The 20,162-nt window shown below is 43.5% G+C and overlaps 1 protein-coding gene and 1 long non-coding RNA gene across 3 annotated transcripts in view; one reads left to right on the top strand and one right to left on the bottom strand.

The window, feature by feature from the left end:
- The window catches only part of LOC118422894, a 47,511-nt gene that overhangs the window by 15,280 nt on the left and 12,069 nt on the right, over positions 1–20,162 (top strand). The window contains exons 2-3 of one of the 2 annotated variants that reach the window (XR_004831978.1): positions 1,862–2,048; positions 19,769–19,829. This is a non-coding gene — a long non-coding RNA (uncharacterized LOC118422894). Of the gene's footprint in view, positions 1–1,861; positions 2,049–17,772; positions 18,410–19,768; positions 19,830–20,162 lie in introns of those variants that run through there. The other variant, XR_004831979.1, reaches the window with a different exon arrangement.
- LOC118422859 (myosin-7-like) lies at positions 4,246–17,128 on the bottom strand. The gene is made up of 25 exons (XM_035830674.1): positions 16,817–17,128; positions 15,951–16,094; positions 14,482–14,638; positions 14,325–14,352; positions 13,830–14,028; positions 13,643–13,706; positions 13,406–13,507; positions 12,822–13,064; positions 12,187–12,455; positions 11,829–11,999; positions 11,347–11,662; positions 10,966–11,045; positions 10,531–10,721; positions 9,821–10,090; positions 9,128–9,383; positions 8,653–8,799; positions 8,284–8,469; positions 7,940–8,026; positions 7,617–7,762; positions 6,217–7,490; positions 5,859–6,099; positions 5,186–5,708; positions 4,890–5,060; positions 4,567–4,767; positions 4,246–4,398 (listed from the first exon to the last, which is right to left on the bottom strand). The coding sequence occupies exons 1-25, from the start codon at positions 17,015–17,017 to the stop codon at positions 4,261–4,263; spliced, it is 5,805 nt and encodes a 1,934-aa protein (XP_035686567.1). The 5' UTR covers positions 17,018–17,128; the 3' UTR covers positions 4,246–4,260.

Here is a 20,162-nt window from a genome sequence, read left to right as displayed (position 1 = left end):
AGAGCGTGCAAGAACGCCATTGCCATTGGTGTATAGATTTAGACGGCCGATGATGAGAGGAACAGATGTAGATTATTCAAGTCTGCTTAAGCAACAATAAAATAAAACCTGGAGCTTTGCTTTTACGATATCTGACAAAAAAAGTGTGCTTAAAATATCCAGACTTCATATTCTTTGATGTTCATTGTTTGTGTTTCGCTATCAAAAGTCAAGTTGCGTTTTGCCTGAACCAAAGTAACTGCAGATAATGTCTACTACTGTCGCTTCTGTTTCCAAAAGAAGACATTTTTCAAACTATTTTCAACTTTTTAACTTTGTGGCAAGGGAAAGTGAAAGAGTGTCGTTAAGGTCATGTCTACCTAAAGTGTACAGACAACTAGTTACAGGAAGCAGTGATGTGTAAAGTGTTCTGATCACTTCTGCAGCTGACAAATTTCTATCAAGATGTGCGTCGCCAGTAATGCACATGTCTTCAAAAATAGCCGACTAGAAAAACATGCAGTACGGCAAGGACAACATACAAGTCGGCAAAGAAAACATACATCGCATTTTTCTGTCAAGAAAAATACATCGCATTCTTGTCTTCTCAGTCCTCGCATATCTCTCTGTGACTGGTTTAGGAGCGCATCAAGCCCGTCTCCTCTCTGACTTTCATGCGCACTTGACTTTCCTCTTTCATTATCATCAGTGAGAATCACAGCGAAGTTTAAAGATGAGACGAGTTGATACCAAAAAGCTGTTGTAAGTACAAACATCTTAAAAAGATCGTTGTAAGTTTACAAATAATATGATACAATCCTCTTGCTTATGTCACGTTTATTTTATTACTTTTCCGTTTAAGACAGATGCGATTGCGGGTAGAGATCGTTCTTCGGGTGTAGACATTGTTGCGAGTAACAACCATCTGTATTTCTTAGCTTTGCAATTGTAGGTTGATAATGTATCTTTTACTTTTCTTCCCGTCTGGATCTATAGCTTTAAAACGTATGAATAATGCTAATCAACGTGTAACCTTGTCTCATAGCCACTGTCATGACAAGTTTTAATGCCCACTGCGTAAAGTATTTTATTCTACCATGCGAGTTTTCGTGCAAAGAAACCAAGAAATTATTGTTACAAGAAAAAGGAATGATGGAATATCGCAGTTGTACTATTTCTAAAATTCTTCAAAGTCATCGTCCCGAAATAGAGAAGCGAGGCGTGATTGGTGGATGCTGGTATTTGCTGATCATTTGTAACTGACACAGCTTGAGTGACAGGTAACACGTTTTTGCATAGCCAGTCCAAATTCAATGCCAGATTTAGATGAAAAATTCTTTAGGATCTCCAAAAATGTTGTTACACATGAACTTTATTTCAGACTTCCTTTCATGTCTAACGACATTGTTCAATTGGGAAAAAGAAATCAAATACTTTTGCAACATCAAGCAGAGCGATACATATCCACATTTAATGAAAGTTGGAGAGATGATAAATGGTGACTTTTTCATTTTGTTTTGAAGCGTTATGTTTTCTCAATGATATCCCTACTCTGCTTATTCATATTTACTATTACGTTGTCCTAATGTGGCTTCTATATTCTCCGATGACCACAATAACAGGTAATTGCTACTCTCTCAAACAGAAGCGTTATAAGTAGAGAATATCAGGAGTTCAAGGTAATGCGCGTGTCAATGATTTTAAGCTTGTGTCTTTCTAGGTCGTTTATAGCTGATGTCGGCATACTTCGTGACCTAAAAATGTCTATTGGTAACCCAATAGCCATGAAGACATATGCTAATGCCCACTATGTGATGTCGACAAGTTGCGTTTCTTGCTACCAAGAACGGGCTTATCTGATGGTCAATTTTTGCCTTTGCAGGATGGCAGAATATTTGGAATCCACCTGGACTTACTTGATGGAGATGAGATACAGCAGGGTATACCGTCGTACAGTGGACAAAAGACATTTACAGCGATGGCGATTGCCTTGGTGGCAGCTTTCATGCGGCACTGATCACGATAACATCTACGAAGACACTGGAGGGCCTTTACACTGCAAGTTCGAGGTATGTACCACTGTCTTTGAGTTTAGTTGAGAAGGTAGTTTAACAGGCATTCGTTAAACATGTTTGCTATAGTATTGTTTCCTATGAAGCTAAATGATTCGTATGTTACACCCCTTTCTTTGCCTGTAATGGGAGAGTTGATCAATTGATAGTATCAAAGTCAGATTGCTCAAGTCTTTATATTTTCGTCGATCCTTGGATTGTATGATCGTGAGCGCGCTAGCGGGAGGTTGATGTTTGATGAAAACTGGATACTATGCCTTATATCATTTTGTCACTCGTCTTGCCAACATTTATGGGTTCCTTCTACAGTCTATCTTCGATACCTTTTTGAAAATAATAATAATGGCTTAACACGTTTCGTTGTATACTTCTGTACATACGGACAATTTTAGATTGTACATGTTGAGCAACACTGTATTTGAAAACGACTAAGTCTTATTAAGTTGGAGATCCAATGGGTGTAAGGACACATTTCTTGGTTGCCGTCTGATAGAACATTGACTTCTTTTCTGTTTCATGGGGTTAGGGCTCTGTAGCTGTATTTGATTTTGCTTATGGTGCATTACAGAGCTGTCATAGACACCGACGATAAGGACAAATGCAATTGCGCTACCTCTACAATGAGATCATATTATTTATCCCTAGTTTTCTCTTGCTTGTAGCACGGCCAAACCCGCATTGTGAGGTTTAAGGACTTGCGTGGAGTTATTTCATACAACTGACGCCTTCAATTCATGACACAATACACTCTTGTGATTTTGTATGGAAGCTGCATAAGACTTTCCTTTTGGGCAAAGTCATTTGACAGAAGTAAGGCATATGTAGTGAATTATATTTCATTTGTTTCTTCGATTGTCCTTGATATCAATATCTCGCACATCTGATTACTTTTTGTCTATGTCCAAGATCTTTAGACGCGATATGTTGGTCGGTCTTCTCAGTGAATAGGAGGTTGCTTCTTTATACCGTTTCCCTAAGGTTCACGCAATGGTCTTGTTGGTTGGTCACTTGTGCTTTACTGTTGAAATGGCTCTGCCGCTTTACGACAATTTTGGTAACAATATATTGCTTTCACTGTTTTAACATCTCCTCCTCTTGGGCTGACGTCTCGTCTAGGCTCTTTTTCTTAATGCATTTTCGGCATTTTACTCACACTGCTTTACTGGTTAAATGTGGATATTATTGAGCTAATCCATTTACAGGCTTTAAATGTTGGGTGTGTTTAGATGTCAGTGTACTTGATGTCACTTCAGGGTATCATTTATGCATCGTATGCTCAAGTGTACTGTTTCCCATCAACCATACAATACCCGATATGTACGCTACAGCAGGTAACAAACAGATGGATTTGACACATATTATTTTTTGTTCAAAGAAGTTTAATCAGTATCAAATGCAACGAAGCAACCATACACGTCACAAACCACACATATCTCAAACGCATCTCTAAGACTACTTAGTGGTCCCGGAAGAGATACACGTACATATACACCATTGCCTTCCCGGATATAATTCCACGGTCAACTGATCGACGGTTGACATTAAGGGCTGAGAGGGTCTTCCTGTCACCCATCCCAATACCAAATCCGTGAATGTTTGTATAATTCTGATAGCTTTTACCGTATCTATCTATGATTTTACTGGACAAAGAACACACGTACAGACGTTAACGAAAAAAGTGCGGCTTGACGTTGTTTGTATGCTCGTACAGATATGTCACTTGGCTGTTGTTACTTGTATTAAGACGTTTTACAAACGGACAAGACTTACAAATAGGTAACAGTACATAAGACAACGGTCCTCTGTAAACCTCAGCTAACCATGGTGGCTTGATGGATTACTATATCCTGTAGAATCAGTTCAATACCTCCCCCAACGATATTCCCTTCTAGGTGCTGTGTCAGTAAAACGAGTGCGTGCGTTGGGGCCCCCAGAGGCGGCACATCGCTGGGACAGTGAACTTATCACACAGAACGGAAGTACTGGATTTTGGCCTTGTACAGTTGGTTACTTATTTTGCCATGGTCTACAGCTGACGGAGTCCGGTTTCCTACTTGTGCTGGTAAAAGATAAAAGGCATGAAAAAAATCATCAGTCTCGAGTCGGCAAAAAAATTAAATAGTATAATGACAAAAACGGAGGAATGATGTTGAAATTCAGCATTAACGTGATGCCGCAAAGACATTTGGAACAATAGAAAAGGCCGAGTCTAAAGACTTACTGCAGAGCGGTGCTGGGCGCGCATCTTGCCCAGGGCGGACTCGGCCATCTCGGCTCTCTCCTGGGCATCCTCCAGATCGTGCTGGGTCTTGCGCCACTTCGCCAGGTTAACGTTGGCTTGTTCCTCCTGTAGATCGGTACATACAATAGAAAACGTGTCATTGCACTACACTATTATGTAGCTTCTTGACCACTTATACTGCTTTTCTATGAATGTTGCAATTAATGGACACTACCTGTATCACCAGCCTATTAGAAAAAGTATACGATAATATGCATTGGAATGATAACATACAGCATCCTCCACTTGTCTCTTGTAAGTCTTGATCTTCAGTTGCAGCTTCTCGACCATCTCCTGCATGCGCTCCTCCTTCTTGCGGTCCTCGTCGGCCTGGAAGCTCAGCTCCTTGAGACGGCGCTCATTCTTCCTCAGGTTCTTTAGGGTCTCTTGGTGGCGCCTCTGCTCAGTGTCGAGTTCTGACTCCAGGTCACGCACCTGTAAACGTTAAAAGCAATTTCAGCCAATCTGTTAAACTTTAATCTGTTACACAGTAAGTTCTTCGGACAAGTAAATGCCACAAGGGTAAGATTTCATACCCGCATCATATTAGGACATACCTTGGCCTCCAGCTTCTGCAGTGCACGCTTGCCACCCTTCATCGCAATAGCCTCAGCCTCGTCCAGTCTCCTCTGCAGGTCCTTGATGGAGGCTTCCAGGTTCTTCTTACTCTTCTCGATGTGTGCGGTGTGTTCCTGCTCCTGGCGCAGGTCTTCTGAGATGCGGGAGGCCTGTTGATAGGAATTATAAGACAAACGTGATTTTGATTTCCAACTGCAGAGATCACAATGCATAAAAAGTCGGTACTAATGTCGGTAATAATCAATAGGCGTATAGAGAAATATAGATAACTTACATCAGCAATGGCCTTCTTTGCCTTCTCCTCGGTCTGCCTGTGCTCAGCCATAACCTCGTCCAGCTCAGCCTGCAGGGTCTGGATCTCACCCTCCAGCTTTCTCTTGTGGCCGGCAAGGGAGGTGTTCTGAGCGGACAGCTCGCCGACGCGGTCGGAAGACTCCACAAGCTCGGCCTCGGTCATCTTGCGGGCCCTCTCGGCCTGGTCCAGTGCATTGCGAAGTTCTTCGAGCTCAGCCGTCAACATGTTGGAGCGGCGCTCAGACATGGCGAGATGCTCACGGGCCTCCTCACGTGCCCTCTGCTCGTCGTCAATCTGGGCCTGAACTTCCTGGATCTGGTTCTGGAGCTTGTTGATGGTCTTCCTGGCCTCGTTGTTGGCCTTGGTAGCGTTTTCAAGAGCGGCCTCGACCTCATTTACATCGGCCTCCAGCTTCTTCTTGGCCCTGACAGCCTCGTTCCTTCCCTTGGCCTCCACGTCCAGGGTAGTCTGCAGGGCATCCAAGGCCCTCTGGTGGTTCTTCCTATCATTAATAATAATAATCAAGAAAGTGCCTTAAGATTGAGTTTGAAGATGAAGAATGACAAAAATATACACATGACAAATTCTAAAAAGAAAACAAGTCAGTGACGAAAAGATGCTCAAATTTATCTTAACAGAGGGATTTGCTTACCGTGTATTTTCAAACTCTTCGTCCTTCTCGGCCAGCCTGCGGTCGATGTCAGCCTTGAGCTGAGACAACTCGAGCTGGACACGCAGAACCTTGCCCTCCTCTACTTCCAGTGCACCCTCTGCCTCCTCTAGGCCGGTCTGTAGTTCTTCCTTCTCTACCTCTAGGCGTTTCTTGGCCTTCTCGAGCTCATGGACGGTCTTACCACTCTCGCCAAGATGGTCGGTTAGCTCGTGGATTTCATCTTAAAGACGTTATAGAAAGGAATGTTGTTAGCAGATTTTATCATCATGGCATTTATATATTTATCCGAAAGCTACAAAAATCGTTCTCACAAAAACAACGTTGAACGCTTCCGTACCATGCAAAGACTTGTTCTCCTTCTTCAGGTTTTCAAGAGCCTCCATGGTTTCCTCATACTGCCCCTTCAGCTTGTACAGCTCGTTGGCGTAGGCACGGGCCTCCTTGGTAGAGGTCTCCAGCTCAGCACTGATTTCTTCGCATTTCGTTTTCCACTCGGCGATCTGCTTGTCAATTAGACGCTGCCTCTTCTCCAGCTGAGCTGCCGCGGCGTTAGCCCGCTCAACGTCGATCATGAGATCCTCGACCTCACCGCTGAGCCTGTTCTTGGCCTTCTCCAGAGAGCTGCACTTGGCATTGGCGGCCTCCACCTGTTCCTCAGCGTCCTGAAGACGAGCTGCCAGCTTCTTCTTGGCATCCTCCAGCTCCTCTGCGCGCTGGATGGCGTCGGACTCATACTTGGCACGCCAGGCAGTGACCTCTGTGTTAGCCTTGGACAGGGCACGCTGGATCTCAGCCTTGCCTTCCTGCTCCTCTTCCAGCTGAACCTTCAGGGTGTCGCAGTCATGCTGGGCAGCACGCAGCTGGTGAGCCAGGTGGTTCTTGGCCTTGGTCTCCTCCTCAAGCTGGCGCTTCAGCTCCTCAAGCTGCTGGTTGAGCATGCTCTTGGCACGGCCCAACTGGCTGCACTGGCTCTCGGACTCCTCGAGTTGGCGGCTGATCTCATTATTCTCGGTCTCAAAGCGGGACTTCAAGGACGTAAGCTCCTGGATCTGCCTGGCGGACTCCTCGATCTTGACGTTGGCCTCGGCGATCTGCTCCTCGAGGCCACGGTTTGCCTTCTCCACGTTCAGCTTACCCTTTGTGATGGCCTCGACGTTGGTGGCCAGGTCATCGACCTCCATCTTGAGAGTGGTCTTCTCCTTCTCCAGCTTAGCCTTGACGCGCTGCAGGTTCTCTACCTGCTCGCCCAGCTCAGAGCTAGCGTCGGACAGCTTCTTTCGGAGGGCAGCGACGGTGGCCTCATGCTGCATGTTGGACTCCTCCAGCTCGCGGCGGAGTTTCTGTAGCTCGACTTCGCGCTTCTTGTTGACCTCAGACTGGGCGGCGGTGGCCCCACCGGCCTCTTCCAGACGGTCTCCCAGATCCTCGAGCTCACGAGCCAGGTCAGCCCTCTGCTTATCGACCTTGGCACGGGCGTTTCTCTCGGCCTCGAGCTCCTGCTCAAGCTCCTCGATACGGCCCTGCAGTTCCTTGATCTTCTTTTGCAGAGAAGTGACCAGACTCTGCTCGTCCTCCAGCTTAGCCTCAAGACCCTTGATCTCAAACTCCTTCCTGTTTAGCAAAGACGAAAAGAGTGTTGTGTTAATAAAATTTTCTAGGTGCCGTGGAACTAAGAGACAGTGTCAATATGTAGCAATTCCACATCTGTTTTTATGAACGTTTCGATGGGGATCTTACTTCTTGATGCGCTCCTCCAGGTCGGCCTTTTCGTTCTCCAGACCTCCCAAACTTTCCTGCGAGGCCTTCAGGTCACCCTCCAACTTCCTCTTCAGCCTCTCGGCCTCGGCACGCCCCTTCTTCTCGCGATCTAGGTTCTCTTCGAGCTAAGTGCGTGGCATTAGAAAATTTCAAGACTATTATGAGTAATCTTCAATGAACTGAATGGGTTTGGAATACAGTCAGATATTGTTTGTTGACGCAATAATATGCAAACATTCCGAATATAATAACCTTTATTTCGTGTTTTTATGTGCGATATTGCATTGAATTTCAATACGTACATCATCCAGTTGCTGCTCGAGCTTGGCCTTGAGCTTGCTGAGGCTGTTGACCTTGTCCTCCTCCTTCTGCAGATCCTCCAGGGTGGTCTGTAGGGATGTTAAAACTGATGTGAGGATAGGTCAAAATAAGCATTGATCTCAAAGCAACTTACAGTGGTGTATTCAGAGCGTTGCCTCATGCTTCGTCGGCGAAAACTTTCAAATTACTTTGTTATTCTTCATGGAAGCTAGTTATACTTATAGAGTTCTATGAATGATAACCATTGACTTTGTTCAAACCATGATTGTTGCGTATGCTACCCATGGTTCCCTTGGTAACTGAATACTGAGCGGTTACAACTTACGGCATTGAGCTGTTCCAGCTTAGCCTTCTCCTTGGACAGCTTGGCGATCTGGTCCTCCTGGGCTGCCAGCTCCTCAGAGGTGGTGCGAACTCTGTTCTCCACACCGCGTGTCTCCTTCTCCACCTTCTGCAGAGTCTTCTCCAGCTCCTCCAGGTCCTTCTTCAGGTTGTCGACTTCTCCTTCAATCTGCCAGGTAAAATGACGTCACTGACAAAAAGTCTATTTCAAACGTGTCACACAAAGTATTAGTATTATTGCTCACCAATAGATGATTCATTGTACCATAGCGCAATTTTTGACTGAATATATCTCGTTGATCATTAATGTTCACATGATATGTCATCAAATATTGCGTCCCCGACAGCTTACCTTACGCTTTCCAGCGCTGAGCGTAGAATTCCTAGCTTCTTCGTCTTGAAGGAGTCCCTTGTAGTCAACAATCTTCTGCTCCAGGTCCGCCTTGTTCTTGATGAGGTTCTCAGCCCTGTCGGCGATGTCACCCGTGTTGGTTTGTTCCTGTGATATGTAAGATATGTTTGTATATCATACATTTTCAGATTTTTCCATATTACAATCTTCAGGGGTTTTCTATTACTTTGACTTAATTAAACCATCTACTACTATGAATAATAGTAGTACTCAGTTTCAACTAACGGCCAATAAGACAATCCGTTCTTTCTAACTACTAGGCATATATTTGAATCTAAGCTTAAGGTGTATCATGGATATTCATTCTTGTACCGCAATATTTCTTATCCTAACATTACCTTTTCTTAGCATTAACTTCGCAATGGTACTAGTACAGACCGCATAGCAATTGATGGTAACCTGTCTGTATACTAACCGAAGACAGTTGAGCAGCGAGCTCATTCTTCTCCTGCTCGACCACAGTCAGCTTCTGTTGGATTTCAGCCATGGTGGTCTCCTCCTTCTCCACTTCCTCCTTAAGCTCGCCCAGCTCCTCCTCCTTGGCACGAAGCTCCTCATCTGCCCGGGACTGAGACAGCAGAGGCTTGATGGTGCAGAACAGCTTCCACCAGTCCCAGTTGCGCAGGGTCATCCAGTTACGGACGTTACGCTGCAGCATCTTCAGGGCAGCCCTACGATTAGACATGGTGTTATATTACCCGGGGAAGCAAAGGCTCATGGCAGTTAAGGACATGGCAAAGTCTCATGACAATAGCTTTCTTGACAAGGTGATTGAATGTCGAAGTTTTATGTTTTTTCTTCTTTGTATTCAACACGGACGATTCTATGTTAGGTTTACTCTTTCTTCAATCGAAATAGCTGATGTTCCAGACATTTTAAAATAGCCCTGTGTCCTTTTCTTCTGATTCTACAGTAAAATTGGGTGTCTGATAGGTCTGTTGAATAAGATAACCTCTTGAGAACAGGAAATCTTGTTGGTTAAATGTAGGTAACATTCCTCTTGAATTGTCACTTTTTGAACTATTAATTACATTAGAAAGTATTCATTCCCCCAGTGTCTTTGTTGCTGAGAACAAGTTGAGACTGGACGCTTGGATTCGAGCCTTACCTCTGGTCCTGGAGTACTTGATAGGCAATGCGTTGCAGTTTTCCTCGGAGACGCTGCTGAATGACAGTAATGATGACAGCCAGCTTGGCGTCACGGATGTCCTCAAGCTTGGCCACTTGGCCGGCCTTGAAGAAAATCTTGGTTGTACCGACACCGAACTGTTCTTTCGGCAAGCCGGACTTTTCCAAGAGCTTGACACAGCACTCACGGTCGTCCTCAACCGCCTTGGCCAAAACTGGGTCCACGGGCTTGTAGCGCTGCCTAAACTCCCTGTGATGGAAGGATATTTGATAGAGTTTACAGCAAGGTACAAAATTTATCTATCAGTAATAAAGCTGACATTTTTTTCGTTCATGTTGTTACCGTTTCAAAGTGAGATGCTGTACATTAACTGGTAGCAGCCTCATAGTTGAGCTCCTGGTTACAATTAGTCCATTCGCCGGTTCAACTCCAGGTAAGGGCATCTCGGTTTGGGCTGCACCCGTCTTTCGAAGGGACGTAAAATAGGGTCCCCTGTTAGATTTCGTTCCCTAATGGGGAAGCCCTAGCAATACTTTGCTATAGCAATAAGCCCTGCTATAGACACAACAAGAACATTTGTGCCACTAGGTACTACAAGGTCAACAACATCAACAGTTTCAACATCATCAACAGTTTTAATTCATCATCATCGAAATAGGAACGTTTCGAGAGTTTGAAAGAATTCGTACCTGAAGATCATCTTGTTGGGGAAGCCCTTTTGACAGATACGGATACCCTCGAGTACACCGTTACAAGTCAGCTGGTGCATAACCAACGGGTTGTCCAAAAGACCAGGAGTCTTCAACTCATTGGGGATCAGACAACGCACGAAGTGGGGGTATGTGGTGTGCAGAGTGGCCATCAGCCTAGCCAGCTGCTCCTGTATCCGAATAGGACAAGAATTCAATGTAGATTGATGTAGAAGTAGTTTGTAGCTAGTTTATTAAAGTGCTTCAAATATAAAGTCTTATCAGTAAAAATGGAAAAATATCATTAGCAGTGTATGTGCATCGATAACATGTTACTATTCATTAAGGTATCGATTAAGTAGTTCACAACAGTATCTTATCGAGGATATTTAGGTAGGAATTCAGAATTCATGTTAATATCATTTATAGCATTACCCTGTGGGTTGCAGAGGCGGTCTGGAACGCTCCACCCTTTTTGCCTTTTCCACCACCACCTGACTTCTTCTGGGCGGCAGCTACATATGGTGGGAGTAAGAGCATTAAGTGGATATCAATATTCGAATTCAATACTGGTGTTTTACACCGAAGGGTGGTTATACCGTACCGGCTATATAAATACAGATACAGAATACAAACACTGCTACAGTGCGATGATCAACATGGTCCAGGATTATAATACAAAACGCCTTTCCCCTGACAAAGAAATATATAACGCTTCTGTTGGTCAATATTGACCATGTTAAACTCCTAAACGGGGTATGATAATTACTTACAAACAAAAAGGCACCTTTTCGTATAGACGAAGGACGTACTAACCTTGATCCTCTGCGGTCATGAAATCTGCCCACAGTTCCTTCAACAATTCGTTGGTTGACTTCTTGAAGCAGCCGACCACAGTCTCGTTCATGGGGTCCTTGTTCTTCTCCAGCCAGCCGCAGATGTTGTATGTAACGTTGCCGGCGTAGTGAGCCAAATCAAAGTGACCCTCGTACTTGGGGATCTTGGGCTTCTTTGGCTTCAGGAAGCTAGTGTGCTTGCCCAAGTGCTGGTCCTTCAACTTGTCGATGAAGGTCTTGTCACTGGACTTGGGGAACATGGTCTGCTCCTCCAAAATGGCCAGGATACCAAGGGGCTAGATGCAAGGGGAACAACATGTGAAAACGGGACTTACCTTCAGTGACAATCAAAGGTACAAGATAAATTTCATGTTACCATAAAAAGCAACCGTCGTTTATACTAGTAGTATGATTTATGGCACCAGATTAGTCGTATAAACCTCTTTTTCTTGTATTGTGTACCTTCTCGATCAGGGCGAGAGTCTTGGCCAAGTCCATACCGAAGTCAATGGTCTCCCATTCGATTCCCTCCCTTTTGTACTCATCCTGCTCTTCCACGAACATGTGGTGGTTGAAGAACTGCTGCAGCTTCTCGTTGGTGTAGTTGATGCAGAGCTGATCAAAGCTGTTGAACTATGGAAATGGAGTGATACCAACAGTCATGCCGGGCAAATTTGTGAAAGTATCAACAAAGACTTATCGAATAAACTTTAGTGTTCTCGCTTCGGGCTGGACATAAAGAGTAACGTCTTAGAGGTTACGTCTCAAAATAAACGTCTTCCAGTTTTGTGCATTATCCCGAATTGGAATGTTTACTTACGTCGAAAATCTCGAATCCGGCAATATCCAGCACACCAATGAAGTTCTCCCTCTTCATCTTGGTGTCCAGGGTGTCGTTACAACGCTTGACCAGGAACTTGAAGTTCCTGTCGAACACACCCTTAGCCAGGGCACCGACGGCGTAGATGCACTGGTTGCAGTTCTGGCCCTTTGCCACCCACTCGTTGCCGACCTTTACCCTGGGCTTGAGCAGACCTTTCTGCAGCTCACCGCTGTTGACGCCGTACAGGAAAGAGAACTTGTCGGCGGCTGCAAAAGATTCAAATCACCATGAGTTCACTATGCACTACTATATTCAAGACTTAAAAGTACGATTAGGCTTACACACACACACAAGGCACATGTACATGCACGCGTGCATACACACACGCGCACACATACATACACAAACACACCTACAAACCTGACAACTTCCCTTGTATTAGTAGCATTGTTGATACAGGGGGATTTTCCCACATATTCTTGCGCTTTTCCGTGTGATATATTATCAATTTTCTGCATTAAATTACCCATGGACCAATATGAAGGCCGCCGCACCCTTGTGTTAAGAGATGAATGTTGAAAGTCAAAGCCAGTCAGGTGTCCACACCGCAATAAGTATTCCTTCGGACTCACCCTCAGTGCCGTCCATTTCTGCCTGCTCCTCCCTGGGCTTGGCCTTGAACTTCATGTTACCGAAGTGGCACAGACCTCCCGTGAGCTTGTAGATGTTCTCCTTCTCTTCTGGGGTGAAGCCCAAGACGTCGAAGGCCTCGTCCGTCAACTGCATCTCCTCCTTGTCGTCCACGTTCTTAATGGTCTTCTCGCCCTTCTCCAAGAAGCGGTACTGGTGAGCATCGTCGCTGACCATGAGCATTTCTGTAATTACCAGGTACAATCAATTCACATTTTATCAATGCTAGAATTGCCCTGAGGAAGATAACAGACGGCCACCGAAACATTTGGTAGAAAACATTTGGTTGTGAAGAAATAATCTTGCTTTTTAGCGATTGTTCATACTAACTATAATCATCTTTCATCTTACCCCTTGCCGCTGTTTAAGTTGGGTAATCCTATCCACAGGCAACGTAGAATTTGAAGAAAAGTTCAAGTGAAATTTTGGCAAAGTAGACGAAGAGCTGTGTCGACTTCTCAAAGACAAGCAATAAGATAGCCTATAGTCTATTTTTTGAGATATGTATTGCCACATGCTCACTTACTTGTGACGTCTTTCAAGCCACTTGACAGCAGCTGATAGAAGATGTGGTAGCCACGCTCCATACCAGGCAGCTGCTCAATCACACGCACCTTCTCCAGCAGATCTGGATATAGCAATACGGGTACAGAATGTAACACAACGACATTGGGAGAAGATAATGCAGGGTAAGATTGGTTATAAAGATTGACTTGAAACTCAGTTTATCAATATCTATATTGATATCTGAATGAACACTCACAAGACTCGATGTCGGCACCAGCCAACTTGCCCTTTGTGTTGAAGTGGATCCTGATGAATTTACCCTGGAGGATATAACTTTTGTTACATTTGCAGTTCTTATGTTTTGTCCTAATTTGATATAGACCTGGGGGCAATTGAAAAGTTTAAGTATGATAAAAGCATAAGAAAAGGATGGCATTTCTTACGAAACGGGAGGAGTTGTTGTTCCTGACGGTCTTGGCGTTACCGAAGGACTCCAGAACGGGGTTAGTCTGCACGATCTGGTCCTCAAGGGTGATCTTCTTCTCATCTTCAGCCTTCTTGGGACCACCAATGGCAGCGACCAGGGCGAAGTAGGAGATAACCTTCTTCGTGTTCTCAGTCTTACCGGCACCAGACTCGCCGCTGTGATCAAATAGTAAAGTAATTATAATTCAATTTGGTACTTGGCTTCCTACTATTGCGACATGAACTGTTAAGAACTTACAGCTCCGTGCTCTTTCTGGCCATTTTCGTCTATAGTCTTTAGCAACTTTTCAATACATCAATGCTGATGTCAATGGATAGCCGTCGAAGTCTGGAATAGTAGTAATTCAACAAGAATCTTCGCAGCAGATATGGGAATCGATATTTTGACAGATGTACTGATGATACAAAATTTGATATGATAAGGTATGAAAATGAAAAGTAGCTGTACTCACGTGATCAACATAGACTGGTTCACCTTGTCTGCGAAGGAAAACGAAAACTTCTGTTACATTTGTAATCCCTATACAAGGCATAGAGAGCATTGCCCTGGATCGTAGATATAATTTGAATTTAGATTTGTTTATGAGAACACCATATGGTTACACTTACCGATCAGCATGTTCTGGTAGGCGTTGTCAGCCACAGAGAACAAGTGAGGCGGCATCTCTTGACGCCTCTTGCCACGGTACATGCCCACAACCTCCTCTGTGTAGAGGGGGAGGCGCCTGAAGGGGTTGATCACGACGCAGAACAACCCGGAGTAGGTCTGTCATAGTAGTGGAACAGCAACAAAAGATAGGTAAACAGGTTAACACATTAGTACAGATCAGCTTCAAAAGAAAGTATTTACTTCTTCACTATATTTTCTTTTAGACGATTTCAAATAATGTGTGGTGCTTTACATGTACGTCGTGTTCGATTTTGTCGTTTCGGTAAGGATGCAAACACCAGAGGAGAAAATCAAAGAGGCGATTTGTCACTTTTGGAATTTCCATGACGACAGACCGACTAATAGTCAAGTTTATTGCACATCGATTGTATCAGGTACAATGTATGGGAAATAACACGCATGACTAACAACTACTCTTACTGAATGAAACCCACAAGTGAAAGCTTTTAAATGGTATGATTAACTAGAAACATCGAGCAGATTAAAATTGGACTGAGCAGAGCACTTTGGACTAATGCTTGTAGCCTTTCACAGACTACACCTATATATCAGATATTTTGTGTATATTGAAAGGTAATTAATATGTAGAATGCAATTAGATGTCTCCAGGAACAAAGGTTCCCGGAATTCTGGCTAAGGCTCCCAGAATTCTGCAGAATTCTGGCTCAGGTTCCCAGAATTCTACAGAATTCTGGCTAAGGTTCCCAGAATTCTGCAGAATTCTGGCTCAGGTTCCAGAATTCTGCAGAATTCTGCAGAATTGACTTTGTTCCTGGAGACATCTAATTGCATTCTACATATTAATTACCTTTCAATATACATTTTCACAAAATATCTGATATATAGGTGTAGTCTGTGAAAGGCTACAAGCATTAGTCCAAAGTGCTCTGCTCAGTCCAGTTTTAATCTGCTCGATGTTTAGAGCTTAAATCGTTCCAGGTCATGTTCTTTTTCAATTCATCTGTTCGGTTTTGTTTTATATCCGTTACTCAGAAAAAGCACGTCTATTTCTGTCTTGTATGTTTTATGACGTGCTTGGCCAACTTGATGATGTGGCTGTGTGTCTGGTGGCATCATGAGGTCATGACTGGTATGCCCTAGGGGTTATTCTTGTCATAGAATGTCCGCCGAATTCTTTTCGTCCTTTCTGTCTGTCGTCTGTCTATCGGGTGTCGACCGATGTCAGCCTCACCGCTTAGCATGTCAGTTCAAGATGTCTAAAGGATATTTTTGAAATGGATCTTACGAGTGTAGCGAGAGATATTGTACGACAACAAGTGTCGTGGGATTATTGCTCTTTTGTCTTTTCATTTCATTGTTTTTGTTGAAAATAAATTTCTGTCTGTTTTGTAGAAAATGTTTTGTACTTTTAATGGCTCAAACCTCTAGCATTGCTGTCACTACTTACGTAGATCATGCCATTGGCATAACGGTCCCTGAGGGTCGCCAGCACAGAGGCGTCGTTCAGGTAGGTCATGTTGGCCATGTCCTCGCAGCAGACGAACTTGGGAGGGTTCATCATAACGAGCGAGCCCTTCTTGCACTCCTTGGTCTATAGAACATATAAAAAGTCCGATGTGGTTAGGCATTCTTCTGCAAAACATTTCTGTTTAGTGGATTAAAGTCATAAAGCATGCAGGTTAGTTAGGGTGGTGGTGAATATTGTCTTCTATTGTGAGTCGTCCTGAGGATCATTTGGTCTGTTTTGCGTCAATATTGAGACTTTAATGTGCAGTTGCATTTAATATAATACATGTAACATCAAACTTCCTATCCGCATCATATCAGACTTAAGAACAGTCAATTAAAACGAAATACCAGCCTTGAAAGAATGATAGGAAAATATATTGAAATGCCTTCACTATGGCCTTTTGTATTGATTCGTTACTTAATCGTTGTATTGGCACGAGCCGTCAAATGCCCGGTTTAGTATCGGGTCAGGTCGGGTTAGCAGTTATTCGGACCTCAGCAGAAGTAATGAAAATGATATGGTCAGGAATAATTTCTGGTATGTGCAATGGTCTTTGGTCCTTTGTCGCTGACTTTGACACAGCTATTTTGAATAGTCAAATGCTCATGTAGGTACTTTTTCAGTTGTCTTGTTTGCAGATGAAGCTGCTGATAGTGTGGTTAAATATCAGGCCTTAATCCAGATGTGGCTTTTGCACACCTCTCTAGTTGCTTTTGCCGATCACGCAGCACATGTCACATGTCACTTATATTCTACCAGTGTAGAGGTAAGGTATTGTGACAAATATACGGTTATGTACTTACTTGGCCCTTAGGCAACTGAACCGTGATCTTATCGCCCTTCTCCTCCTTGATTTCCACAGCGATGAAGACATCTTTTTCATCGGGAGCCCAGACGTTCTTCTTGGGATCGTACGGTGCGGAGCGGAGCTCCATCATCAACTTGGTGTCACCGAAGATGTAGACCCGAGGGTCGTCGGAAATCTTGTCGGATTTGGGCGGCATCTTGGCTCAGGTTCCTCTTGGCTACAGACACAGAAGGAAGGAGTGGCACGCCGACTGGGCTGCTGAACGGGAGAGACAGAAGATGAGTCCGACGAGCTACAGCTCTATGCCCTGAAAAGATAGTAAAAGAAATTAAAAACACATTTCGATTGCAGGAAAATCTTTTCCCTGCAATCGAAACATGTCAATCTTTTCACACAAACAAGGAAACAAACGAATAAGCCACTCGTTTGTAGCAACGGTTTTGAAGAAGACCTGTCCTGAATCTCCTTGCTCTGCTCCAGTCTTGGGAGGCCTACCTCATTCCCATGCAAAACACGGTATAGATCGCAACATCTAGCGTAAAATATCACATTGTCACTAGAGATTCAAGCAACATGCACGACATCATTCTTACTCTCGAAAGCCGAAAAACGTTACTCAATTTACACTATATCTTGGCTGTCCGTTCAATTTACACTAAAACTATCCATCGAAATATAGGCACACAGGTAGCATGCAGTCTACCTTTCGGTTAGAAGCTGTCGAAGTAGAGACTAAGGGGCTGGAGCCTTTATAACGGCGTGGAGTGTCAAAGTAATCACATTCATGTCATTCTGCAAGGCCATTGCTCATGTTCAATTCCGCGCGCTCTGATTGATCGAGAGCGTGCAACAACGCCATTGCCATTGGCGTATAGATTTAGTCCGAGAATAATGCATGGGAACAGGTGCATTATATGCAACCCAGTTAAAGGACTGAAAAAGAAGTGGACCTTTGCCCCATACCCCAATTATTGCAAGAAAGTGCTGAGAAAATATTCACTATTTTAATATGTCAAAGTCAGAGCAGAGCACTGTCCATGATTTGGTTAGTTGAACGTAGACGTTTTCCATACAGCCACAGTAGGCAAATATAGATAAAACGGTCGCTGTTTAAATCTGTTTATTGTAATGACTTGATCACAAAAGTGAACTAAAAGTTGGTACTGTCAGACCTATCTGTATCTTTATTCTTCACCGCTTCACGAAGTAAACACTAAATGTTTGTGTATTACTTCTAAACATTAGTAGTTTCGTTAAGCAGTAATGCGGGAAGTGTAATCGCTTCTGCAGCTGACAGGGGTCCATCAGAAGGCGAGTCGTCAGAAATGCATCTACTTTTAGAAGATGGTGCCTACAAAAACATACAAGTCGGCTAGAAAAACATTCATCGCATTTTTCTGTCAAGAAACATACATCACATTCTTGGCCCCCCTATTCCCGCTTGTTCCTCACGGAATAGAAACGGAGCTCGTCGGGCTCATCGTCTGACGCTCAGTTGCACTTGGCCTTCATGTATCATCAAGGAAAGTCACGGCTAATCGCAAGTTCAACTTTGCTCAGCAAAGATGTCCAACTTCCCAAAGACACTGTAAGTACCGAGTTTTGACACATCCCTGATCTATACATTGATATATGCTTTTAGATGCCTATACGACGTAAATGTACAACTTTGCTGGATGTGGATGTGGGTAGTGATAGTTTTCGAGTTTGGTGCAGGCGCGCGTAGTATAGCAAACTTACTTTCATACTTCCTATATTTGATTTGTAGGTTTTATATATCGTTCCGTTGATCTTAATCGTTGGCATAAAGATTTGCAAAATTAATTCTATTAACTTATATTGCTTTACTTGAAACTCAATAAATCTTTCCCCCATACTCATGGTGTAGAAAAGTGACGAAAAGTTAAATGGTCCTCTCTAAAGCATTCTCGTCGTCTAGTTAAAACCATATCTATATACAACTACTTTTACATGAGAAAGTAGTCATAATTGATTTCATCGCTGTATCATCTATCATCTCGAATTCTTCAAAGACAGCCGCTTAAAATAGAGAAGCGCGTTGTGATTGGTGGAGGCTGGTATGTGACGATCGTTTGAATCTGACTGACGGGAAACACATATATGCCATACTTGAACCAAATTTAGCTGTCAAATTCTTCAGCAACCCAGAATAATGTCGCTATGCTGTAGGATAGACACCGAGTTTACGATGCCATTATCAAGGTATCAAAATGGACCTTGATAATAACTTTGCAACTACATATCGAGAAACATCTGTGCTACACCTGTTAACAGTTTTATTGAAACAAAAAAACAAACAGCAGGTGAGTATTACTTCATCTAAATCACTGTCGTAAGAAGAACCTCTACTAGGGTTTATTACTGCTGCCTCGCTCTTGCCAAAATACCCCCATGTTGGTCCCCTCTTCAGCAATAACATTGTTATAAAGTTTTGCCCGAAGTGGCAAAATGACAGACAAACAATGGTAAACAGTATAGTGAGCGACTACTCTAGACTAAAGGCCAAGTCTAGAATGTAGCTTATTGGCCAATGAATTACTCCTGCTATAAGCTCTGTTGTCATGTCTCAGTCTTACAAAGATTATCGCCTCTCATTTTGCTACGCCTTGATTTCCTGGTCAATGTATTGCTTTCAGGTTGTTGAAAGAGACATGCTAGGGACGTGTACAGAACTAGAGAGCGATCTTCACAAGCTGCATTCAAAGATATAGAAACTCAAGTTACATGTAATACCCTTGTCACAGATGCGCTCGTCAATACTAGCTGGGGCTGACATACCGACTAGTCCGAAAATGTCCAGTTGTAACGTGATAGCCATGAAGACATTTGCTGATGAGCATCTCCGTATCCTGCGATAGATTCGTTCATTCATTGCCCGGGAAGGACATGTTTATTGAATGCCTATTTTTTTATTCATTTCTTTCAGGTTGATATCAGCATACAGGAATGAAGACTTCGGTGGCGCGATGTTACGTTTTAGGGTTGAGGTATGTACCGCTTACATACTGTAACGAAGCAATAGTGATCAGACAGCCTGTACATTCATTTTGTGATATGTGTATGTTCCCTGAAACCAGAACATATCTATGTTCAATATTCAGCTGTAAGATTTTCTCTTAAATTCAAGTTCAGTATTGATGTCTCTTAAATTCAAGTTCAGTATCGATGATTTGACATTGGTGGTGCAGTATGTGAGCGTGTTACCCCAATGCGAGGATCGAGTAGGTCACATTGCAACGTTGAGGCGCTAGTTTAGTAGGTATTATAAAACCCCGTTTCCTGTTTGATTGTAGAAAGTTATTGATGTGATTATAGTCTTG

The sequence above is a fragment of the Branchiostoma floridae genome, chromosome 9, assembly GCF_000003815.2.
Source record: "Branchiostoma floridae strain S238N-H82 chromosome 9, Bfl_VNyyK, whole genome shotgun sequence".
Classification (NCBI taxonomy): domain Eukaryota; kingdom Metazoa; phylum Chordata; class Leptocardii; order Amphioxiformes; family Branchiostomatidae; genus Branchiostoma; species Branchiostoma floridae.
This window is presented reverse-complemented; position numbering and strand designations above follow the sequence as displayed.

Excerpts from the sequence above, each read along its gene's own strand:
- LOC118422859 (XM_035830674.1), bottom strand. The coding sequence starts at position 17,017 with ATGCCGCCCAAATCCGACAAGATTTCCGACGACCCTCGGGTCTACATC. Across the intron at positions 14,029-14,324 it reads AACCAGTCTATGTTGATCAC|CGGCGAGTCTGGTGCCGGTA; the intron begins GTGAGTACAGCT and ends ATTTGATCACAG. Across the intron at positions 4,768-4,889 it reads TGCAGAAGCTGGAGGCCAAG|GTGCGTGACCTGGAGTCAGA; the intron begins GTATGTCCTAAT and ends TAACGTTTACAG.